At 48.9% G+C, this 22,184-nt stretch overlaps 1 protein-coding gene across 3 annotated transcripts in view; it reads left to right on the forward strand.

The window, feature by feature from the left end:
• The window catches only part of PCNT (pericentrin), a 106,550-nt gene that overhangs the window by 33,620 nt on the left and 50,746 nt on the right, over window positions 1–22,184 (forward strand). Inside the window, exons 16-27 of one of the 3 annotated variants that reach the window (XM_065942144.1) lie at window positions 1,628–1,729; window positions 7,576–7,737; window positions 12,508–12,659; window positions 13,814–13,974; window positions 14,062–14,300; window positions 15,913–16,075; window positions 16,259–16,471; window positions 17,730–17,744; window positions 19,574–19,803; window positions 20,180–20,296; window positions 20,414–20,434; window positions 21,338–21,544. In XM_065942144.1, the coding sequence (XP_065798216.1) occupies window positions 1,628–1,729; window positions 7,576–7,737; window positions 12,508–12,659; window positions 13,814–13,974; window positions 14,062–14,300; window positions 15,913–16,075; window positions 16,259–16,471; window positions 17,730–17,744; window positions 19,574–19,803; window positions 20,180–20,296; window positions 20,414–20,434; window positions 21,338–21,544 (1,782 nt within the window). Of the gene's footprint in view, window positions 1–1,627; window positions 1,730–7,575; window positions 7,738–12,507; window positions 12,660–13,813; window positions 13,975–14,061; window positions 14,301–15,912; window positions 16,076–16,258; window positions 16,472–17,711; window positions 17,745–19,573; window positions 19,804–20,179; window positions 20,297–20,413; window positions 20,435–21,337; window positions 21,545–22,184 lie in introns of all 3 variants that reach the window. The other 2 variants (XM_065942145.1, XM_065942146.1) reach the window with 2 other exon arrangements.

A 22,184-nucleotide genomic window follows, 5' to 3' on the forward strand; every position in this document is an offset into this window, starting at 1 on the left:
CACATGGACAGGAGAATAGTTCAGGTTCATGTCTACACATGGACAAAATAGTTCAGGTTCATGTCTACACCCGGGCCAGGAGAATAGTTCAGGTTCATGTCTACACCCGGGCCAGGAGAATAGTTCAGGTTCATGTCTACACCTGGGCCAGGAGAATAGTTCAGGTTCATGTGTACACCCGGGCCAGGGGAATAGTTCAGGTTCATGTCTACACCCGGGACAGGAGAATAGTTCAGGTTCACATCTACACCCGGGCCAGGAGAATAGTTCAGGTTCATGTCTACACACAGGACAGGAGAGTAGTTCAGGTTCATGTCTACACACGGGACAGGAGAATAGTTCAGGTTCATGTCTACACACGGGACAGGAGAATAGTTCAGGTTCATACCTATACACGGGACAGGAGAGTAGTTCATGTCTACACCTGGGCCAGGAGAATAGTTCAGGCTCATGTCTACACCCGGGCCAGGAGAATAGTTCAGGCTCATGTCTACACCCGGGCCAGGAGAATAGTTCAGGTTCATGTCTACACACGGGACAGGAGAATAGTTCAGGCTCATGTCTACACACGGGACAGGAGAATAGTTCAGGCTCATGTCTACACACGGGACAGGAGAATAGTTCAGGTTCATGTCTACACCCGGGCCAGGAGAATTGTTCAGGTTCATGTCTACACACGGGACAGGAGAGTAGTCCATGTCTACACCTGGGCCGGGAGGCTAGTCCACATGTCTGTACCTGGGCCGGGAGGATATTGTGCCCTCTTGCCTCAGGCTTTCCTCGCAGACAGATTTTCCATGAAGCCTTGCTGGGCGTCTCCTGGGTGCCATGGTCATTGTTCCCAGAATAGCAGGGACGCGCCGTTCTTCCTCTGTGGACAGGTTTTATCTGGGCCACAAATATCTCACACCTGTTTGAGAAGCAGTCACTTGTCAGAAGAGTTGTTTACCCGGGGCCTGTCAGATTGGGTTACTTTGCAGGTTACTTCCCTCTGGAGTTTGGTTGTGAGAATAGTTCTCTGAACACGTAAGCCTGATATCCTTTTTTTAGAGATAAGTGTCCCGTGAAGAAATCGCCCTTATGTTGGTAATGCTGAGCACGGGAAGGAAAGCAGGAGTCAGCTGTCGTGTGATCACTGCTGGTTGCTCAGGCAGTCTCGCGTTTTCTGGCAAAGAAAATACTCTGTTCATAGGATTTTTTAAAATAGTAAGAGACCTGTGGTTGTTTTCGATCTAGTTTGAACGTCTTCAATTATCAGTTGAATTTGTTTTTACTACTGTGTTGGTGTTCTTTGGGCAGCACTGCTTATTTTTTCTTCTTTAGATGTATCCATTTTTTTATGATTGAAATACATATCACATTTCCCATAGAATTCTGTGGATTTTTAGAAAAACCTGAAAATAGCTTCTTAAAAACTGCTTCTATTGACTTTACTGTTTAGCACACGGCAGATTGAACAGAGTTCAATCTGTAAAACAGAGTTTACTTGGGCATTATGTGGAACAATGGTGTATAGGGAGGTCCTGTGCGTCGTCACAGTGAAAACACGTGGAATGAGTGTGAGCTGCAGCCTCCCACATATCCACGTACGTGCTCATGGCTCAGGTTGACCTTCCTTCCCACTCAGCAGGAACCCGAGGCCCAGTGCTCAGCTCCCCAGGCGGGGCAGGAGGAGGAGCTGGAGCGTAAACCAGAAGCCTCACTGGAGCAGCAGGTCGCACTGTTACAGGTACTGGGATAGGAGCCGCTGTTCCGTTTTATTGTTATCTTTCCTCATCTGCAAAGAATATTTTAGTCTAAATTTTGGTATGCAGAATTAAGGCATATTTTCATTGTTTCAGAAACCGAGGGTTTTTTAGGCAACTTTTTTCATTCATTGTTATATTTAAAGTGACTAGTTAGCCTATCTTTTCTACTTAGAAATTGTCATCAAGTAGTTGTTTCTTAAGCAACATGGAATTAGGGGTAATCTGCATGTCATTTATAGTTGGCCCTCAGTATATGCGGTTCCTCCATATCTACCATTGCTCTGAATCCCCAGATTCAGCCAGCCTGGATTGCGTATTTACTGTTGAAACAAAATCTGTGGGACTTCCCTGGTGGTCAGTGGTTAAGACTTTGCACTCCCCGTGCAGGGGGCACAGATTTGATCCCTGGTTGGGAAACTAGATCATACCGCATGCCTTGTGGCATGTGTATAGGTTGAACATCATGGTTCAGCACCATCTTCTAGAGTCAGCTGTGTATAAATCTGGGGAAGTTGGAGTCCCCTTCATGATCTTGCTCTGGCGACTCAGCAGCTGCCACATCAAGCCATTTCTTCTTTAATGAGCCTATTTCCAGGAAAGGAAGTCTGCGCGTAAGTGACCTTCACTTAAAACGTCCAGAAAAGGCAAATCCACAGAAACAGAAAGTAGACTGGTGGTTGTTAGAGGCTGGGAGAGGAGAGAGACTGCTAATGAATGGGGGGTTTCTTCTCTGGTGATACAAATGTTTTGGAATAAGATACAACTTTGTGAATATACTAAAAACCACTGTACTGCATACTTCAAAAAGAGAGCTTTTTATGATCTCAACAAAGCTGCAATTAAAAACAAAACAAACCCACAGTAAAAATCATTGTGAGTCCTTCCAATGAATATGCAGGACTGATTTCCTTTAGGATTGACTGGTTTGATCTTCTTGTAGTCCAAGGGACTCTCAAAAGTCTTCTCTAGCACCACAGTTCAAAAGCATCAATTCTTTGGCTCTCAGATTTCTTTATGGTCCAACTCTCACATCCATACATGACTGCAGGAAAAACCATAGCTTTGACTACACAGACCTTTCTTGGCAAAGTAATGTCTGCTTTTTATACTGTCTAGGTTGGTCATAGCTTTTCTTCCAAAGAACAAGCATCTTTTAATTTCACGGATGTAGTCACCATCTGCAGTGATTTTGGAGCCCAAGAAAATAGTTTCTCGCTGTTTCCATTGTTTCCCCATCTATTTGCCATGAAGTGATAAGATTGAATGCCATGATTTTCGTTTTTTGAATGTTGAGTTTTAAGCCAGCTTTTTCACTCTCCTCCTTCATTTTCATCAAGAAGCTCTTTAGTTCCTCTTTACTTTCTGCTGTAAGGGTAGTATCATCTGCATATCTGAGGTTATTGATATTTCTCCCAGCAGTCTTGATTCTAGCTTGTGCTTTATCCAGCCCAGCATTTCTCATGATGTACTCTTCATACAAGTTAAATAAGCAGGGTGACAGAATACAGCCTTGTCATATTCCTTTCCCAGTTTGGAACCAGTCTGTTTTTCCATGTCTGGTTCTAACTATTGCTTCATGACCTGCATACAGATTTCTCAGGAGGCAGGTAACATGGTCTGGTATTCCCATCTCTTAAAGAATTTTCCACAGTTTGTTCTTATCCACACAGTCAGAGGCTTTAGCGTAGTCAGTAAAGCAGAAGGAGATTTTTTTCTGGATTTCTCTTGCTCTTTCAGTGATCCAACAGATGTTGGCAATTTGATCTCTGGTTCCTCTGCCTTTTCTAAATCCAGCTTGAACATCTGGAAGCTCTTGGTTCATGTACTGTTGAAGTCTTGCTTGGAGAATTTTGAGCATTACTTTGCTAGCGTGTGAGATGAGTTCAATTGTATGGTAGTCTGAACATTCTTTGGCATTGCCTTTCTTTGGGATTGGAATGAAAACTGACCTTTTCCAGTCCTGTGGCCACCGCTAAGTTTTCCAAATTTGCATGTTGTGTGCAGCGCTTTCAAGCATCATCTTTTAGGATTTGAAATGGCTCAGCTGGAATTCCATCACCTCCACTAGCTTTGTCTGTAGTGATGCTTCCTAAGGCCCACTTGACTTCACATTCCAGGATGTCTGGCTCTAGGTGAGTGATCACATCATTGTGGTTATCCATGTCATTAAGATCTTTTTTGTACAGTTCTTCTGTGTATTCTTGCCACCTCTTCTTTTATCTTCAGCTTTTGTTAAGTCCATACTGTTTCTTTCCTTTATTGTGTCCATCTTTGCATGAAATATTCCCTTGTTATCTCTAATTTTCTTGAAGAGATCTCTCTAGTCTTTCCCATTCTATTGTTTTGCTCTTATTTCTTTGCATTGATCACTTATGAAGGCTTTCTTCTCTCTCCATATAACAATATGGTTCAGATTAATACCAAGTTAATTTTAATAGTTTATATATAAAGCTATCCTTCTGTGTAGGTTCAGTCCTTCCTTCCTTCCTTCTTTGTGCTGATGTTGTCATACAAACAACATCTGTGTACACTTTGTGCTCCTTGCTTTATGCAGTTGTCTTCTAAATCACATAGCAGGGTAAAAGACTTACAAACAGAAACTACATTTATTTTGTCCTTTATGTTCACATATATAGTAACCATTTCCAGTGCTCTTTATTTCTTTTTGTGTATTCCAGTTAACATCTAGTCTCCTTTCATTTTAGCCTAAAGGACTCCCTTTAGTATTTATTCACAGGAAGGTCTGTTAGTGATGAATTCTGTTTTTATTTATCTGCGAATGTCTTATTTTCTCCTTCATTTAGAAAGGTTTCCTGGATACGGAATTCTTGGTTGACATTCTTTGGCTTTCAGCACTGTGAACGTGGCATCCTACTGCCATTTGGTTTCTGGTTTCTGATGAGAAGGGCTTCCTTGGTGGCTCAGACGGTAAAGAAGAACCTGCCTGCAATACAGGAGACCTGGGTTTGATACCTGGGTCAGGAAGATCCCCTTGAGAGGTGAACGGCTACCCACTCCAGAATCCTGGCCTGGAGAATTCCATGAACAGAGAAACGTGTCAGGCTACAGTTTGAGGGGTCTCAAAGAGTCGGACATGACTGAGCGACTACCACTTTCACTTACTAATGAGAAGTGAGCTGGTTGTACTCCTGTTGAGGAGTCCTTTTGTTGGGCTGCTTCTCTTGAAGCTTTCAATATTTTCTTTATCTTTCACCAGTTTGATTATGATGTGTCCAGGTATGGTTCTCTGAGCTTATCCTGCTTGGAGTTCATTGAGCTTCTTCTGTGTATAAATTAATATTTTTTCATCACATTTGCAAAGTTTTTGGCCATGTTATCTTCAATTTTTCTTCTGCCCCCTTCCTTTTGCCCTCTCCTCCAGTATTCTTATTATGTGTTTGTTGGTCTTTGTGGGTGTCCCAGAGGTCTTTGAGCCTACTTTTTTTTTTTCTCTTTATTTTTGTTCCTCAGACTGAATAATCTCAGTAATAATTTGACCAGTCTTTATGTTGGCTGATTCCTCTACCCACTTGAATCTGCTATTGAATCCTTCCAGTGAAACATTTAGTAGTTGTACTTCTAAGCTTCAGAATGTCTGTTGGTTTCATTTTATAATTTTATTTCTTTACTGTGGGGCTCTGGTCAAGATGGGCCATCAGTGCTCTGGCAGGCAGTTGACATCTCTGCCTGAGCTTTCACTTCCTTTAAGTTTTTTGATCACCCTCTTATTAGCTCTGGTTGTTTTTACTGCCTCAGGCTACTGAGATGTTAAACAGTGGTTGCTAATTGTTTTTGACAAATGGCTTGGGAATAGGATTGTTGAGGAGAACTCTACTTCAGATCAGATAAAAATCAGCTTTGAGAATGGAGCTTTTCAATGAGCTTGCCAGACAGGTCAGTTAATGACAGTTGGTGTTGCTGCTTTGGTGGAGCTGCAAACCCATTCTGTCCCTCCTCCTCCCCTCATGACTGCTGGGCTGAATTTTTTTTTTTTTTTTTTTTTTTGAATTTTTGGGGGTGGCTGACAGAATCTTAGTCCCCTGATCAGAGGTGGAACCTTGGGTCAAATCCAAGCCCAAAGCTGTGAAAGTACTAAGTCTTAACCCCTGGACCACCAGAGATTCCCTGGGCTGCATTTTCAAGGAGATCCCAAAGACTGGCGTGATGAGGTTAGGGTAGGTTCAACTACCCAAAGCTTCCTGTTCTTTTAAGATTTTGGGGGGGCTGCTCTGGATCTTCCTTGCTGCATGCATGCTTCCTCTAGTTGTGGTGCACAGGCTTCTCATTATCATGGCTTCTCTGTTGCAGAGCACAGGCTCTGAGGTGTGTGGGCTCAGGAGTTGTAGCATGCGGGCTTTAGTAGTTGCAGGATGCGAGCTTTAATAGTTGTAGTATTCGGGCTTTGGTAATTGCAGGATGCGAGCTTTAGTAGTTGTAGCATTCGGGCTTTAGTAGTTTAGCATTTGGGCTTTAGTAGTTGCAGGATGCAGGCTCAGTAGTTGTATCATGCAGGCTTTAGTAGTTGTGGCATGTGGGCTTTAGTAGTTGCAGAATGTGGGCTTTAGTAGTTGCAGAATGTGGGCTTTAGTAGTCACAGGATGCAGGTGCAGCAGTTGTAGCATGCGGGCCTTAGTAGTTACAGCATGGGGGCTCAACAGTTGTAGCGTGCGGACTTTAGTAGTCGCAGGATGTGGGCTTTAGTAGTTGTGTTATGTGGGCTTTAGTAGTCGCAGGATGCAGGCTCAGTAGTTGTAGTGTGCGGGCTTTAGTAGTCGCAGGATGCAGGCCCAGCCGTTGTAGCATGCGGGCCTTAGTAGTTACAGCATGGGGGCTCAACCGTTGTAGCGTGCGGGCTTTAGTAGTTGCAGGATGTGGGCTTTAGTAGTTGTGTTATGTGGGCTTTAGTAGTCGCAGGATGCAGGCCCAGCCGTTGTAGCATGCGGGCCTTAGTAGTTACAGCATGGGGTCTCAGCAGTTGTAGCGTGCGGGCTTTAGTAGTTGCAGGATGTGGGCTTTAGTAGTTGTGTTATGCAGGCTTTAGTAGTCACAGGATGCAGGCGCAGCAGTTGTAGCATGCGGGCTTTAGTAGTTACAGCATGGGGGCTCAGCAGTTTTAGCATGTGGGCTCAATAGTTGTGGCACACAAGCTTAGTTGTGTCCCCTCAGCATGTAGAATCTTCCCAGACCAGGAATTGAATGCTTGTCCCTTACATTGGCAGGCAGATTCTTAACCCCTGCACCACCAGAAAAGTCCCAAAGTTTCTTGTTCTCTGGTGACTCAGCCTTTGTTTTTAATAACACTTTAATTTCCTGAGCTCTGAAAAAGCTGATTTTTGACAGTTTTTGCCAGTGTTCTCAGTATAGAGGAGTGATGTTTTGGACGTCTTTATTCTGCCATTCTGAAAGTACTACCTCTGTAGTTTAAAAAGAAAAAAAGCTTATTTCATTAATATATTCTAACTCGTCAGATGAACATTATTAAAAAATAATTATTATTTAAGAAGAAACTTTATCTTTTAAAATGAGAGGAAGTTAGATTTCTAAATATATTGGATCTTAATGGTCATGATACCCTGATGACAGACGTTTCTTAATGTGACTGTTGGGAGAGGTAGCAGGCTGGTTTTTTTATTTTTATTTTTATTCTCTATGATAAGCACATTTGAACGCATGTTCACTAGGGGTAGTGGCCTAGGTCTTCTTGATCATTTCTCTTGATGCAGAGTACGGAATAAATGAGTATTTGTTGAATGAAGTAAATTCTAGTGAGCAGCAGAGAAATGGAGTGAGGATAATTTTATAACTTAATGGCATTTTTTGTTAATAGTATACTTTTGTACAGGGTGAATTTGGAAGTGAACGGAAAGCTGCTTTGCGTGAAAAAGAGGAGATACATAAACTTGAGCATGAGGAGGCACATTCTCTTTACGAAAAAGAGAAAGAATCTTTGTCTCTGCAGCTACAGGAGAAGAATAATCAAATTCTACAGGTATGTGGAATGTATCTTTTCTTTGTTAATACTTTTTTGTTTATGGTAAAAATATGCTTAACATAATACTTACCATTTCAGTCATTTTAAGTGTACAGTTTACTGGCATTAACCACATTGACAGTATTGTGCAGCTGTGGCCACTGTCCATTTCCAAAACCTGTTCGTCATTCCAAGTAGATTCTGTGTTTGTTAAAAATAAGTCCCATCCCCCTCCCTCCAGCCCTGGTACCCACTGTTGTATCTTCTGCCTCTATGATTACTCTAAGGATCTCATTTCAGAGGAATTATACAACATATGTTGTTTTGTGTCCGACTTATGTCACTTAGCATCATGCCCTCAAGGTCCATTCACACAGTGTGTGCATCAACATTGGTGGCTTTTTATGGCTGAATAATATTATTCCATTGTATGCAGACAGCATATTTTGTCTATCTGTCCATCTGTTGCTGGGTGTCAGTGGTCATCTCTTCCTTTTGGCTGTTGGGCATAATGCCCCTGTGAACACTGGGGCGTGAGCTTTTGTTTCAGTCCCTGCTGTTGGTATTTTGGGGTGTGTATCTAGGAATAGAGTGGACGGGTCACTTGATAATTCTGTGTTTAACTTTTGAGGAACTGCTGAACCGTTTTCCACAGCGGCTGTGGCATTGTGCATTTCTGCCAACAGTGCACAAGCGTTTCAGTTTTTCTACATTCTTGTCAATGCTTGTTTTCTTTTTTTAAAATAATAGCCATCATAACAGATGTGAGGTGATATCTTGTTTTTCTTTGCATTTCCCTAATGACTAATGATGTCGGACATCTTTTCATGGGTTTGTTAGCCATTTTTTTTTTTTTTTGTTAGCCATTTTTATCTGTTCAGGTAGGTCCTTGATTTTTTTTTTTCTGTTGAAGCATAGTTAATCTGGGGCTTCCCTGGTGTCTTAGATGGTAAAGAATCCGCCTGCGATGCAGATTGTTAATTGTAAAATAATTAATTTACAGTGTTGTGTTCATATCAAGTGTATTGCAAAGTGATTCAATTATACACACACACACACATATATACTTTTTCAGATTCTTCACATTTTAGATTATTACCAGATATTGACTAGAGTTCCCTGTGCTATACAGTAGGTCCTTGTTGGTTACCTGTATACACAGTAGCGTGTATGTGTTAATCCCAGACTCCTAATGTAGCTCGAAGTCTGTGAGTCTGTTTCTGTCCTGTAGTGAAAGTCTTAGTCACCCAGTCGTGTCCGACTCTTTGTGACCCCACAGACTGTAGCCTGACTGACTTCTCTGTCCACGGAATTCTCCAGGCAAGAATACTGGAGTGGGTTGCCATTTCCTTCTCCAGGGGATCTTCTCGACCAAGGGATTGACCCTAGGTTTCCCGCATGGCAGACAGACTCTTTACTGACTGAGCCACCAGGGAAGCATCTATCTTGTATATACATTTGTTTGTATCATTTTTTTAGATTCCACATGTAAGTAATATCATATGGTATTTGTCTTTCTCTGTCTAACTTATTTCACTTAGAATGATAATCTCTAGGTCCACCCATGTTGTTGCCAATGGCATTATTTCATTTTTTTTTTTTTTTATGACTGAGAGCCTTGACAATTTTGAACTGGATTTTTTCCCCCAGTATTATTATTATTGAAAATATGGATGTGTACAGAGATTGTCCCACTGTGCGATCTTTCAGAGTCTTAATAGTACCGATTTCTTTGACTTTATCATCATCTAGGTCACTGGATTTGAACTTTATCACACCTTGGTGGCAGTGTACCACACATTGTGCTAAGCACATTATAAGCAGAATTTTCTCTTTTCTGTGCGGTTCCCTCCCTCTCAGAAGCCTGAGGCCCCGAAGAGGTTCTGTTAATTTGGTAAAAGTCCATGGACTGCCGAGTGGTGGAGCCGGGCCTTCAGATTGTGAACACTTTACACAGTGTGTCTGACTTAATTTAGCACCAATGATATGAAATTACCCACAGTAAGATTCAGGGTATCAGTCACAGGTCAAGGGGCATGTTTCAGCTGCAGACACCACCACCCTCCACCCCAGTGCTGGGAGCCCAACTGAGGAGGAGGATGATGAGGTGTGGGAGGGTGCCGCCAAGCACAGAGGGCCCCAGGACTTAGACGAAGGGGGAAGCCCCTCAGGAAGAAAGAGCCTTTCAAAGCATTTCTTGAGCTGGTTCCTCAGTGTACCAGGCATTTCTGCTGATACATTATATGCATTCTTAAAAAAAACTTCTCACTCTGTAAAAAATACTAAAATTAACATGGCTCATGGGCAACATAGGGTTAGAGATTACGTCATTCACAACCTCTGCAATTTTATAACTCAAGGACCCAAAATAGTAACAATCCTGATAAAAGTACTTGTGCAATTAAAAAGAAATGTTAAATTCTGAATTAAGAGAGAAATTGTGAAATACATGTAGTGATCTACCTTTACGAAGCGAGGTAGGAGCTTGATGGGAGGGGCGTGGCGGGGAGAGAAGACCGGAGGCCCCAGGAGGGGCCGGCCCGCCAGTCCTGCACTCGGGCTCCTGTCACTCCACATCTTCACCTGGAACCTTCTTGCTTTTTAGTGTTTGCCAGTTCTGTGGCAGCAAAATGGGGTCTCTTGGTCTTAGTTTACTGATAAGGTTGTGTCTATTACCATGTTTGTGGTCTACTTGTTTTCCTTTCTGTGAAACACCTTTTTGTATTCTTGACCATTTTTTCCTATTTGAAACAATTGTTTGTCTTTTTCTTAATGATTTAGGGAAGTTTTTTTGTACTTGTGTATTCTAATTTGTGATTCCCGCCCCCCCGCCTTTTGTCATCTTTGGATGAATGAATGTTCTTGATTGCTGAATTTACTACTTTTCTTCCCTTGGGAGTTATGCTTTCTATGCCTTGCTGAAGACACCTTGAGGTTATTTTATAGTTCGTCTTTTATTCCACCTGGGAGGATGTGAGGAAGGGAGTTGAGTTTTTCCTGTGGAGACTGACCTGAGACCTGTGTGCCGTGTCCTTGTCCTGCTTGCAACCCAGTGGATCGGGGCCAGGAAGCCTGTGCTTGTGGACAGCTGCTGGCTTCCCTCCTAGACTCCTCTGGTCAGGCTGGGTGCCCAGTGCAGATGCTGGGGAGGTCTGGGGGCCGCACATGGGGGAGCCCAGCTGTGCCAGCCCTTCTGCTCAGTCAGTCTCCTGCTGCGACTGGCTGAAATGCACCGACCTCTGTGTGCCTTTAGGGAGACGTGGCATCCGTGCAACACAGAGGCATTCTGAGATTCTGGAATATCTCTTTCTATTTGATTTTGTTAATTTCTGCCACTGAATTTTACAGTTTTCTCCTAGAGGTCTTGCATATCTTTTATTAAGGTTAATGGTTATTGAATACACACAATCTCTGACTTGCAATCGTTTGACTTAGGAATTTTTTACCTCACGATGGTGTGAAAGCAATACATGTTCAATGGAAACATACTTGGAATTTTGGATTTGGGTTTTCATCCTTTCCAGGGCTAGTTCTGTGCAGTCCAGCACTCTCCTCTGATGCTGGACAGGGCAGCCACAGCCCTGCATCAGCCACATGGTCACAAAGGTGAACGACCGACGCGCTGACAGCCATTCTGTACCGAGAAACCGCTCTGCTTTTCCCTTTCGAAAGGTTGCTGTTAATTAAGGAAAACCGGGCATCTCAACTTAAGGAACTTAGTGCTTGTCTGTGTGTGGGCCCATGTGGAGTCTGGGCGCACTGAAGCCAGTCCTGTGATCTGCACCTCAGCTCCCAGGGCCACTGCCCCATGCTTTCCCGTCCTGAGTCCCCTCAGGGCTCACTGTTAGGGCAGCTAGGGCTGGGTGGCCACAACATCCTTTGTTCACTGACATGGCAGCAAGATTGTCCATTGGCCGGTGTGGTAAATGCATTTTGACTTGTGATATTCACAGTTTACCATGGGTTTGTTGTTGTGGTTTAGTCGCTAAGTTGTATCCGACTCTGCAGCCCCATGAACTGTAGCCCACCAAGCTTCTCTGTCCATGGAATTTCCCAGGCAGGAATACTGGAGGGGGTTTCTATTTCCTTCTCCAGGGGATCTTCCTGACCCAGGAATCAAACCCGTGTCTTTTGCATTGGAAGGCAGGCTCTTTACCGCTGAGCCACCAGGGATGTAACCCCATCATAAGTGGAAGAGGAGCTGATAGAAATGCTGAGGAGGGAGGAGGACCGGCAGAGAGAAGGTCTGCTGTCTGTGGGCTCAGTGCCTGCCACTGGCCGTCAGCCTCAGACACAGCGCTCCAGGGCTGTCTGCCTTCCACACGTTGGCACCCGGGGCCACACTATGGCCTCAAGCTGTCCAGGCTCACATTTCGTGTGCTAGCAATGGAGTTCCTCTTCAGTGTCCGTTTTGTCCATTTGGTCGTTGTTTGCCATCTTAAAACATGCCATTCTTTGTCCATTTATTCCCTTTTCTTTATTTTTCCTGTGACCCACGTGTTCCAGTCCATCATAACCAGGGACATGGTTATAAGAGCTGCACTTATTCCTAAGTTCCCTCCAGGTGCAGCATTGAAACCGTTTACTATTTGTCTTGTCTTCTTCAGGTAATAGGTTTCAAAATCACACCCTGTTTGTCCTCAGGCCTGCGTTTTGTTTACCTGATGGGCCCCATGCTGGCTTCCCCTCAACCCACAGAGCTGCTCTTAGATGAAGAAAGTTCCTTACAGAAACTTATTTTTAACTAAATTGTTCTAACTGAGACTTTTGACAATTTTTCTTAAACAGCTGAAAGACCAGATTTTATCCTTAAATCGAGAGATAGAGGAGCGCCATTCCGAACTGGAGAAACTTCAGCAGAGGCGGGAACGGGAGAACCAGGAGGGCACCACTCTCATAGAGATGCTCAAGGCTGATGTGGACCTGTCCCACAGCGAGAGGTCAGTGGCCGCCTCTGTCTCATGGCTGGAGTGCATGTTGGCATCTGGCAGATGCCACCCTGTGCCTAGTGGTTCTCCCGTCCAGGAAGGTCTTAAACCGCAAGATGGGTGCTGAGTTGTGTCACCCGCATACCCCCACCTCGCTTTGCAGCCCTTCACGTGTTGCCAGTTTACAAGGTGTGCTACTGCACTGAAGGCCCTGCTGGACCCATCCCACCCGACGCCAGGCAGGTTTTAGCTCTGCTTCTCGAGTGCGTCTGGAGTGCGCCAGGGGCTGTTCAGTTATGTTTGTCTCTATCTGTCGGGGCCGCTGCCTCAGCATTGCTCGGGAAGGTGCAGCTTTCGGGCTGGCCTCTCTGTACCTCTTTGTGTGTCCCTCAGCCTGCCCCTGCTGGGATCTTGTGGTCCTGCTGCTCTGGGGTCCCCACTGCCCCCAGACCCTCATCCTCAGTGCTGCAGCGCTGCCATCACACAGCACTGAGGGTCAGAGGACACCAGGTGGGGCGGCGGGTCGGTGCGCATCGCACGGGCTTGGTCTCGTTCACCCATCGTTTCATCGTCTCTGTGAGGACCTTGCATGCTGTTTCCAGCTGACTTGTGGTTGGGTGAGGGGGCTGCAGATGGGACGTTACAGGTCTGGGATATCGGCTTCCTGTGAGGCTGTGAGTCGTGAACGGATGGGGGAACAATCCCTGTTGTCTTGGGGCCCCTGGGACCACACCCTGGGCGGGGTCCCCATGCCCCAGACAGTCTGGGGGCTGTGACTCAGAGACCGGACTCCACCCTTGAAGAACTAGACACCCCAAACTCCGTGGTTCTTGCGGCCCCAGTGAGAGATGGGGAGCCTGCCTTCCCACGCTCATGGGTCATGGGTTAGGGCTGACTTCTAACTTCTGAACAGGTGTCTCCTGAGAGCCAGCAGGACTGCACCACAGTGATGGGCTGGGCTTACGCAGTCACGCTGGGGCCAGGACGGGGAGCGGCTGAGAGGGAGGTTCTGGGAGAAGCCCCTGTGCTACTTGGGGCACCTCCCCAGAGCTGGCAGGTTGGATGTGGCCTCCAGAAGAGTGCCTTGATCACCACCACGCCACTTGCATGAGGGTCAGGCGGGGCTGGTCTCGGCTGACGCTGCGCTGTGCCCCCCACCACCCCAGGAGAGCTCTCCAGGATACTCTGAGGCGGCTGCTGGGTCTGTTTGGGGAGACGCTTCAGACTGCCATTGCCTTGAAGAGCCGCATTGGCGAGCGCGTGGGGCTTTGCCTGGAGGACAGGAGCCCGCCCACCACACAGCCCGGGGGCCAGAGCCCCCCCACAGGTGAGCCTTGACAGCCCTGAACCGAGGCCCCAGGCCAGCTCCCGGCGGGCGTCTTGCAGCACAGCCCTTGTGTGTATTCGCTTGCAGCCCCTGCCCTGGACGACGTGTGGGCGGGGCTCAATGTGGCCTCCCTGGAGCCAGACGGCACAGCAGCAGAGTGTGCAGAGACATCATCGGTGGCTGAGATCAGCAGTCACGTGTGTGAGAGCTTCTTCCTGAGCCCAGAGCGCACGCTGGACTGCGAGCAGCCTGTCAGGAGGGTCTTCCAGAGCCTGGGCCTGGCGGTGGATGGCCTCCTGGAGATGGTCCTGGACTCGACCAGACAGGTAAGACACGGGCTTCAGCCCCCCCGCGGAGAAGGGTGATAGGCGGAGTGAGGGGATGGCAGAGCTGCCCCACCCCAGGGGCCTGCACCGACCCCAGGGGCCTGCAGGCGCTGTGCTGTTAAGCGCTCCTGTTCTCGAGCAGACGTGCAGGTGCGTGTCATCTAACCCTGTTACTCGCAGCCACGTTCACCCACGTGCTTTCCTCAAACAGATGTCTTCTCTGAGCCCAAACCCGTGAGGAAGTAGGCTTGCTGTGAGTGAAAAGAAGACCTTGGTGCACTTAGTTTAGACCCTGTGTGTTCAGCGTCTTGCTGTACCTCACATGCTAGTTTAATTCCAAATGGGATAAAATTTTGTTTAGAGATTATTACTGAAGAATGGGATATTTTTGTTAACCTTTTAGAATGTTCCAGGCAATTAACAAAACATGGAAAACAATAGAGATCCTTTTCCCCAAGTTGCCCTGTTAAAAAATAAGCATTTCCACGTGAAACGTCGCTGTTGACGCCTCAGGAACATGGACATGTGGATGCAGGCAGAACAGCAGTGTCAACCTCAGATGTGTCTCCTCTGGCTTTGTCCCGTCTTCTCTCAGAAACCAGACAGAGTGGGGCCGCGTCTGGTGATGAGTAGCCAGGTGCTTTTGACTGTCCCCGTGTGTGAGCATCTCCTGGGAGGGCAACCGGTCTGCAGGTCTGACCTGGCCCACGGCCCTACATCCAAGCTTGCGGGCAGTCTGTGGGGTCCTTGCTCGAGCCTCAGAAATCTTGCCCCCTCACTGTGGGCTCTGCAGAGGGCACATAGGCATGTCGGGAGGGAAGCAGGGTGGGCCGTGGGGAGGTGGGAGCTGGCAGGGGGCAGTGGCTGGAGGGGAGGACGGACCCCTGATGAGGTTGGGGTCAGTGGGGCTGCCCACGGGCCATTGGCTGCAGGAAGGGGCAGCAGTGGCTGAGCACTTGGACAGGGGCCCTCAGCAGAGCACGAGGAGAGGCATTGTTGGGGGCTGTTTTCAAGGAAAAACTGACAGCTTTCCTTAGAGGCGGGGTCTAGAAGGGCCGGAGTTGGTGACATACAGGAGGAGGCCGGGCAGCCCAGACCAGGTGCTGAGCTCTCTGTGAGGATGGCTGGGAGTAGGCGTTTTGATTCAGACCCTCAGCCTGGACATGCCCACCAGGGGAGCTTGGGAGGAAAGGGAGGCTGGGGTCCAGCAGGCAGGGGGGTTGTGGGGAGGGGCTCCATGGTGGCCATGCTGGGAGGAGGGGATGTCAGGCCGTGCAGATGTGTCAGGTGCCCTGCCTGCTGTGGTGACGGCCCGGGAGCCTTCCTGTCCTCCAGCTGTCCTTCCTGTCCTCCAGGTGGCCCACCCCTGCTTGTGTGCCAGGCTCCCTGTCCACATTCCACGCAGCCACCTGTGGGGCTGACGGTCACAAGCGGTGTGTCCGTGCGGCCTTGTCTGTGTTTGCATGTGTAGAACTTTCCTTCGTTGACAACTTGTTGCTTCATTAGTAACTGACATGATATCGGGCATCAGAATCATTGTTCCTCACGTGATGTTTAGCATTTCACCAAATTCTGCACAAGGAGAGCTGCTAGTTTCCAATGTGTTTCACAGCTGGAGGAAGCCCGTCAGATCCATTCTCGTTTTGAGAAGGAATTCAGCTGTAAGAGCGAGGAGATGGCACAGCTGGTGAGGAAGCACCAGGAGCTGCTGGAGCAGCTGGAGGCGGAGAGCACGGCCAAGGCCCGGCTGGCGTTGGAGCTGCACAAGGCAGAGGGTGAGTGCGGCCCTGAGGGGGTTAGCAGCAGAGCCCCAGAGGGCAAGAGGCTGGGCTGGGAGGGTCCAGTGCCCTTCCTGGGGGTGTAGGGAGGGGAGCGCCTCAGGGTAGGTGGCCTGTGTGTCCCTGTGCGAACGGGCACTCAGCCCGCCCGCCCCCGCCCTTGCCCCCCGTGGTCTGCAGGCATCATCGAGGGCTTCAAGGAGGAGAAAGCTGGCCTGCAGGAGGCACTGGGCCAGAAGGAAGCGAGCGAGCGGGGCCTGGTGGGCGAGCTGGAGGGCCTGAGGCAGCAGCTGCAGCGGGCCGTGCGGCGGCAGGCAGAGCTACGGGAGGAGAAGGCTGAGCTGTGCAGCCAGACGGAGGCCCTGGCTGTGGACGCCCGAGAGAGGGAGGCTGGTGAGGCGGCGGCTCATGCTGCTCGAGGAGTGGGGGGCTCCTCATGCTGCTCGAGGGTGGGGGGCTGCTCTCGGAGGAAAGGCTGCCAGGTCACCTGGTCAGGAGGTCTCCTGCCTGTTTGCGATCGTGCATCCACGTCCTCGGAGCTGAAAGTGCTTATTTGGGATCAGAGGATTGAAGTTTGCAGCACACAGATTCGGGTCTCGAAAGGGAACAGTGAAAAGCGGGCCTTCAAGGGTGAGGAAGGCAGTTTGCCTGCAGAGCCTGTTAAGTGGAGCTGGGGGCAGGAACCAGTCTGGGCTGAACCCTGACCCTGAGCACTGAGCTGTCACAGGGGAAAGGCCCAAGTACTTGCTGAGTCCTGGGATCTCTGCATTTGCCCCAGTCTGAAGTCCACGGCCTCCACTGAAGACGTGTGTGAAGCCCACTCCTGGAGCCCCCAACTTGGAGACTCTGGTTTATTTCACATTTCACAAGATAAATGTGAATTTATTTAAATTCATTTCATTTAAAGTTATCTGGTTGCCCAGTGGCTAAGACTCTGCGCTCCCAATGCAGGGGGGCCCAGGTTCGATCTCTGGTCAGAGAACTAAGTCCCACGTGCCACAGCTAAGACCTGATGCAGTCAAATAAATGTTTAAAAATACAGTTACCAGAAAAGTGTCTAATGTTAACCTTAGGTAGGAAGACATACAGTTTGCAGTGTCTCATGGTCGCCTTCAGGGAGATGCCATCTATCCTGTGTATTTTTCTTTGTTGTCTTTAAAAGTCAGTGCCAAAGCCCCTGGGAACTGGACCTGCTGCCACATGGAGTCTGGCAGTGGCCTTAGTCCATCCAGAGCCCGGGCGCTGCAGATGTTACACCCCCCGCCCCCCCATACACACACACACAGTCCTAGAGCACTGGGACGGTCACCTTCTGGTGACACGCTTTCTCTCTGGGTCCACGGGCAAGTGGGGCAGGAGCTCTGTGAGTCCCCTTTCATAATAAAGGCTCTCACGCCTCATGAGGCTTCACCCTCAGGACCTCATCACCCTAAACACCAGCCCATGAATTCTGGGGCCCAAGACGACATTCTGACCAGAGCAGTGGTGTCTTGAAGCACGCATGTTTCAGAGGTTTGTCCGAGGCCATGGCATCTCCTGCCACAGTTCCCTTCCCTTACTTCTGAGTTTCATATCCTAAGTCACCAGCCTTCCTCTTTGCATCTCTGAAGGTGCTGTATGTTTTTATTTATAGGCATTCCTGTTTCTGTAGCACCCGAGGATTCAGGTTTGTGGAAGCAAATGAGTGATTTCTGTGTGATCAGCTCTATGTTTGCATCAGGTTTTGCCAATTTTTTACTAAAGAGTAAAATTACTTAAGAGCTTTTGTGGCAGACGGCTACATAAAAGGGAGCTTAGATCTTAAGTGTTCTTACAGAGAAATGGTCAGGCGTCTCCGGGCCCCCAGTGCAGTCCCTGAGCATAGGAGCCCTGTCTCCATCCCTTATCCTGGGCTGGGGGCCCTGCAAGGCCTGTGGCCCTGGAGTTGGCCATTGGCAAGGCCCTAACAGCTATGTGGACGCCTGCCCTCTGCCCTACTTGGACGAAGGTCAAGTGGCCCTGACACAGGCGGCCCTGTCTGGGTGGCTGACCAGGCAATGCTGACCATTGCAGCATCTCCCAAGCTGTGAATGGTGTTGTTCTAATTGCACGTTCATGCCCATTTGCCTTCATTGCTGCATCGTTAGCATGAAGAGTTACTGAGAATGCTGTCAGTGGGGACAGTAGTTTGTCACAAAAGACTGAGATTTATGTAAACCAAAATAGCTAATTTCTGAATGCTGGTGAACTGTAGATGCAGACTTAGGGATTTAACGGTTCAGTTTCCGGCTGGTACCGGCACCTTGGGGTCCATCTCAGGGAGACCCCGTTTGCAAAGCTGCTCATTAACCTGCCCGTTCCCTTGCCCCCGTGGCCTTGCCACCAGTCCACGTTAGGTCACCTGTAACTTTGCTGATGGCTCAGCCTTTTCCTCAGGACGTATCACCCTGGTACGTGGGTGCCAGAGCCTGCCGGCAGACGAACTGGTCGAGAACGCAATTACCAGAGTACCTAGGAAAAATAAGACTCAGAAAGAGAAAGACGGGGTTGAGAGAGACGGAGTCTGCTTGCGTCTGACTCCGCCAACTTTATTGAAGAATACCACGCCTATATGTACGCTAACACGAGTTACTAAGAATAGATCGAGGGTTTGCATACGTGCAGAGCTACAGATATTTTAAATTCCCACACTCAAGATCAGTAAAGCATTAATTACCCTAGCGCCCAACATGATTAAGATCAATAGAACATTAGATAGAAAACAGGCTTCATCAATAGATCATCTAGATGGAAAACAGGTTTCAAGCATGATGAGTTTATCAGCACCAGAAAAACAGGCAAAAGGTCACCAGGGTGTTTTTTCCCTGAAGGAGATAAATGCCAGCCTATACTTTAACAAGAAGGGGTGGCAGGACAAAGAGAGACCACTCTTTGTTCTCTCTTAGGGCCGTAAGGGGCCTGTACGTTCAGGCCGGCTCCCTGCACGTGGGGAACCCATATGTTCAGCGAATCAGCTGGGAACCTTCCAGCCGGGCTGATAGTCCCTCAGGTGGAGGTCTTAAATCACATTTTATATTTCCATGTTGGAGAGTATATGTGAAGGCATAATTCCTAGAAAATTACTTGATAACGCCATTTGGGGACACCAAAGATGTATTTTCTCCTCCGGCTTTAAATTTTTTTATTTTAGCCAAATTTTGTTTGAAATGTGTAATCCCCAACCCCTCTTCTCATGTGCATGGAAGTTCTCATTTTATTTCCAGTGGTTTCTGGGTGAGCTGTGGCTTGTTTGGCAGGTTGTGGGCTTGGGGTCTGACAGGTCGAGGCGGCTGAAGCAGCTGTTGTCCTCTGCCAGGTCACGGCCCGTAGCGGGGTTGGGTGGGGGGAGCTTGCTGCCCCCTGCTCTGGCCAGGCGGGTGCATGCTGGTCTCTGTGGCGCTAGCGACACAAGCTATCTCCTGTGTCTGCTGGATGTGCACCCTGAGCGGCTCCTGGCCCTCTGCTCTGCATCTTCAGCTCTGCGGAGGGAGGTGGAGTTGCTCACCCAGGAGCAGTCGGAGGCCAGAAGGCAGGCGGATAAGGACCGTGCAGCCCTGCTGTCCCAGATGCGGTTTCTGGAGGCCGAGCTAGAGGACCAGCTGTCTCATCAGCAGGCGTGTGCCCAGCAGGCCGAGGAGCTCGCCGCCCTGAGGCAGCAGATTGACTCCCTGGACCAGCACCTGCGCCGCCAGCGCCAGTTCATGGACGTAAGTCTTGAGCGATAATGTTTGCATCACCAGAGGTCATCTTCATGGCGGGAGCTTCCTTCCAGGTTGCTAAGCAGTGCCTGTGCTGACGTCAGGGCGGACTTGAGCTCAGCTGGTGTGTGTCTTGGTTGTCGCCCTGGTCTGGGGCAGTTCCAGTGGCCCCGTGTGTCTGCTTGTTCTCTGTGCCCACGTCTCAGAAGCCACCCTGGGTCCCCCCCGGAAGCTGCACCCCTTCTCACGGCTCTGTTGTACGGAGTGCCTGAGAAGAGGGGCCCTTCACCCTGCCCCTGTCCTCCACTCCTGCGGCAGAGGGTGGTGGTGTCACTGGGTGGTAGAGACGCTGGGATACGTGTGAACAGGCCGCCCCTCCCAACAGGAGCAAGCGGTGGAGCGGGAGCGGGAGCGGGAGGACTTCCAGCAGGAGATCCAGAGGCTGGAGGAGCAGCTCCACCAGGCAGCCCGACCGCGGTCCCCGGGCCTCCGTGACAGCCATGTAAGTCAGCCCACCCACTCGCCCCTGCTGGCCCTGCCTGGGGGAACTGTTCTCTACGATGGTTGTAAGCCTTGTCACTAATGATGTTTTTGCCTTCCATGTACGTGGAAACGACAGCGGGCACAGCTGGATAAGGAGGTACAGGTGCTCTGAGCTTGTCTGTGTCTGTCTACCCATCTCTCCGCACCCTTGGTGCTGCTGCTGCATGACTAGATGGGGGGTTTGTGCACAGGGCCCTGTCTCTGGCTTGCTTTGCTTGCTTCTTTCTGTTTGGTCCAGATCTGTCTGCTGCTTCCTCTCCAAGGTCGCTGTGGTTGACTTGTTTGTTCTTTTTAAAAATCAAACTTATTTTGAGATAATTATGGATTCACCTGCTATTGTAAGAAATAAGACCAGTTCCCCTGTGATGACATCCTGCAGAAGTCGCACCTGAGGTGCAGACAGGAGACAGTGCCCACCCCTCGCGCCCACTAATCCACAGTCTGTCCCTAATTTGTCATCTCCATGCTGTTGTGCAGTCAGAGCATTGTTGTTGTTTAGCTGTAAAGTCGTGTCCAATTCTTTGCAACACCAGGGACTGTAGCCTGCCAGACTTCTCTGTCCATGGGATTCTCCAGGCAAGAATACTGGAGTGGATTGCCATTCCCTCCTGGGGATCTTCCTGATCCAGGGATCGAACCTACATCTCCTGCATTAGCAGGCAAATTCTTTACCGCTGAGCCACCTGGGAAGTTGGAGCATAGGTGTAACCTTTGCGCTCAGCCTGCTTCTTAACACTGACCTAGGTGGTGCTGTGTCTGTTCTTGGTTCTTTTCCTGCTGCTCAGTGGCTTTCCATTCCTTAGGATCAAAATTCATTTTATTTTACTAACAAATTCTGTGCTATTATTTTTGTGTGTCTTTTTATGGAGAATTCTGTCATGTTCTTTCGCTTCACTGTGCAGCCAGGTCAGTTTTCTCACCTTTGTGTTGTACTTTTTAACTTGGAAGGTGGGGCATTTTTTAAAAACTATTGTTTCTGAAGTATTTTTTGTGGTTTTAGGTTGAATTGTTAGAAGAAAAATTGAGAGAAAAATCAGATGGACTTAACGAATTGATTCTAAAGAAAGAATTGGTAGACAGACAAGTACTGATCCAGGGAGAGGAGATCAAGCGTCTGGAGGAAACGAATGCCAGCACCACGAGAAAACTGCTGCAGCTCCAAGAAGAGCTGGAGACACAGCGGCGAGCCATGCGGGCCCTGCAGCAGGTGAGCACGCGAGGGCTGCCACTGGTGGAGGTGCCTGTGGGCCCTGAGCTGCTGGACTGGGGCTTCCTCTGCCCCGCCTTGACCCTCTGCTGTATGTTCCCTGTGCTGTGGACACAGGCGCCAAGCGTGTGGGGCCTCTCGGCCCCAGTGACCGCAGCTGGGTGTCCTGCCATGCAGCTCAGCTCTGACACCGTCCGCCTGGAGGTGGCGCCAGACCTCATAGCTCAGGGCTCAGCCCCATGGCAGTGCCCCCGCCCCCAGACGTCCACCTCAGGGTCAGCCTGTATAAATCCGAGGGTCCCGGGACCCCCGCTTGGGGTTCAGCGGATCTGCTAGAGCAGCTCACGAAACTCTAACACTTTATTTACTGACCCTCCAGGTTACTGTAAAAAGATGCAGGTCGGGACCCTCCAGGTGGAGGCGCTGCAGAGGGCAGGTGTGGGGAGGGCAGTACTTGGTGGAGGCTTCATGGTGCAGCCTATGGGGATGGGGTCCACCTTCAGCCCATCTCCCCTCCCGGAGGTCAGGATGACACTGACAGCGCTGACCTTCAGTCACGTGGTCGACTGCCCTGGCAGCCAGTCCTCAGCCATCAGTGACCCGGAGGCTTCCCCAAAGTCACCTCAGTGACAGACTCAGG

This window comes from Muntiacus reevesi, chromosome 8 (assembly GCF_963930625.1).
Source record: "Muntiacus reevesi chromosome 8, mMunRee1.1, whole genome shotgun sequence".
Classification (NCBI taxonomy): domain Eukaryota; kingdom Metazoa; phylum Chordata; class Mammalia; order Artiodactyla; family Cervidae; genus Muntiacus; species Muntiacus reevesi.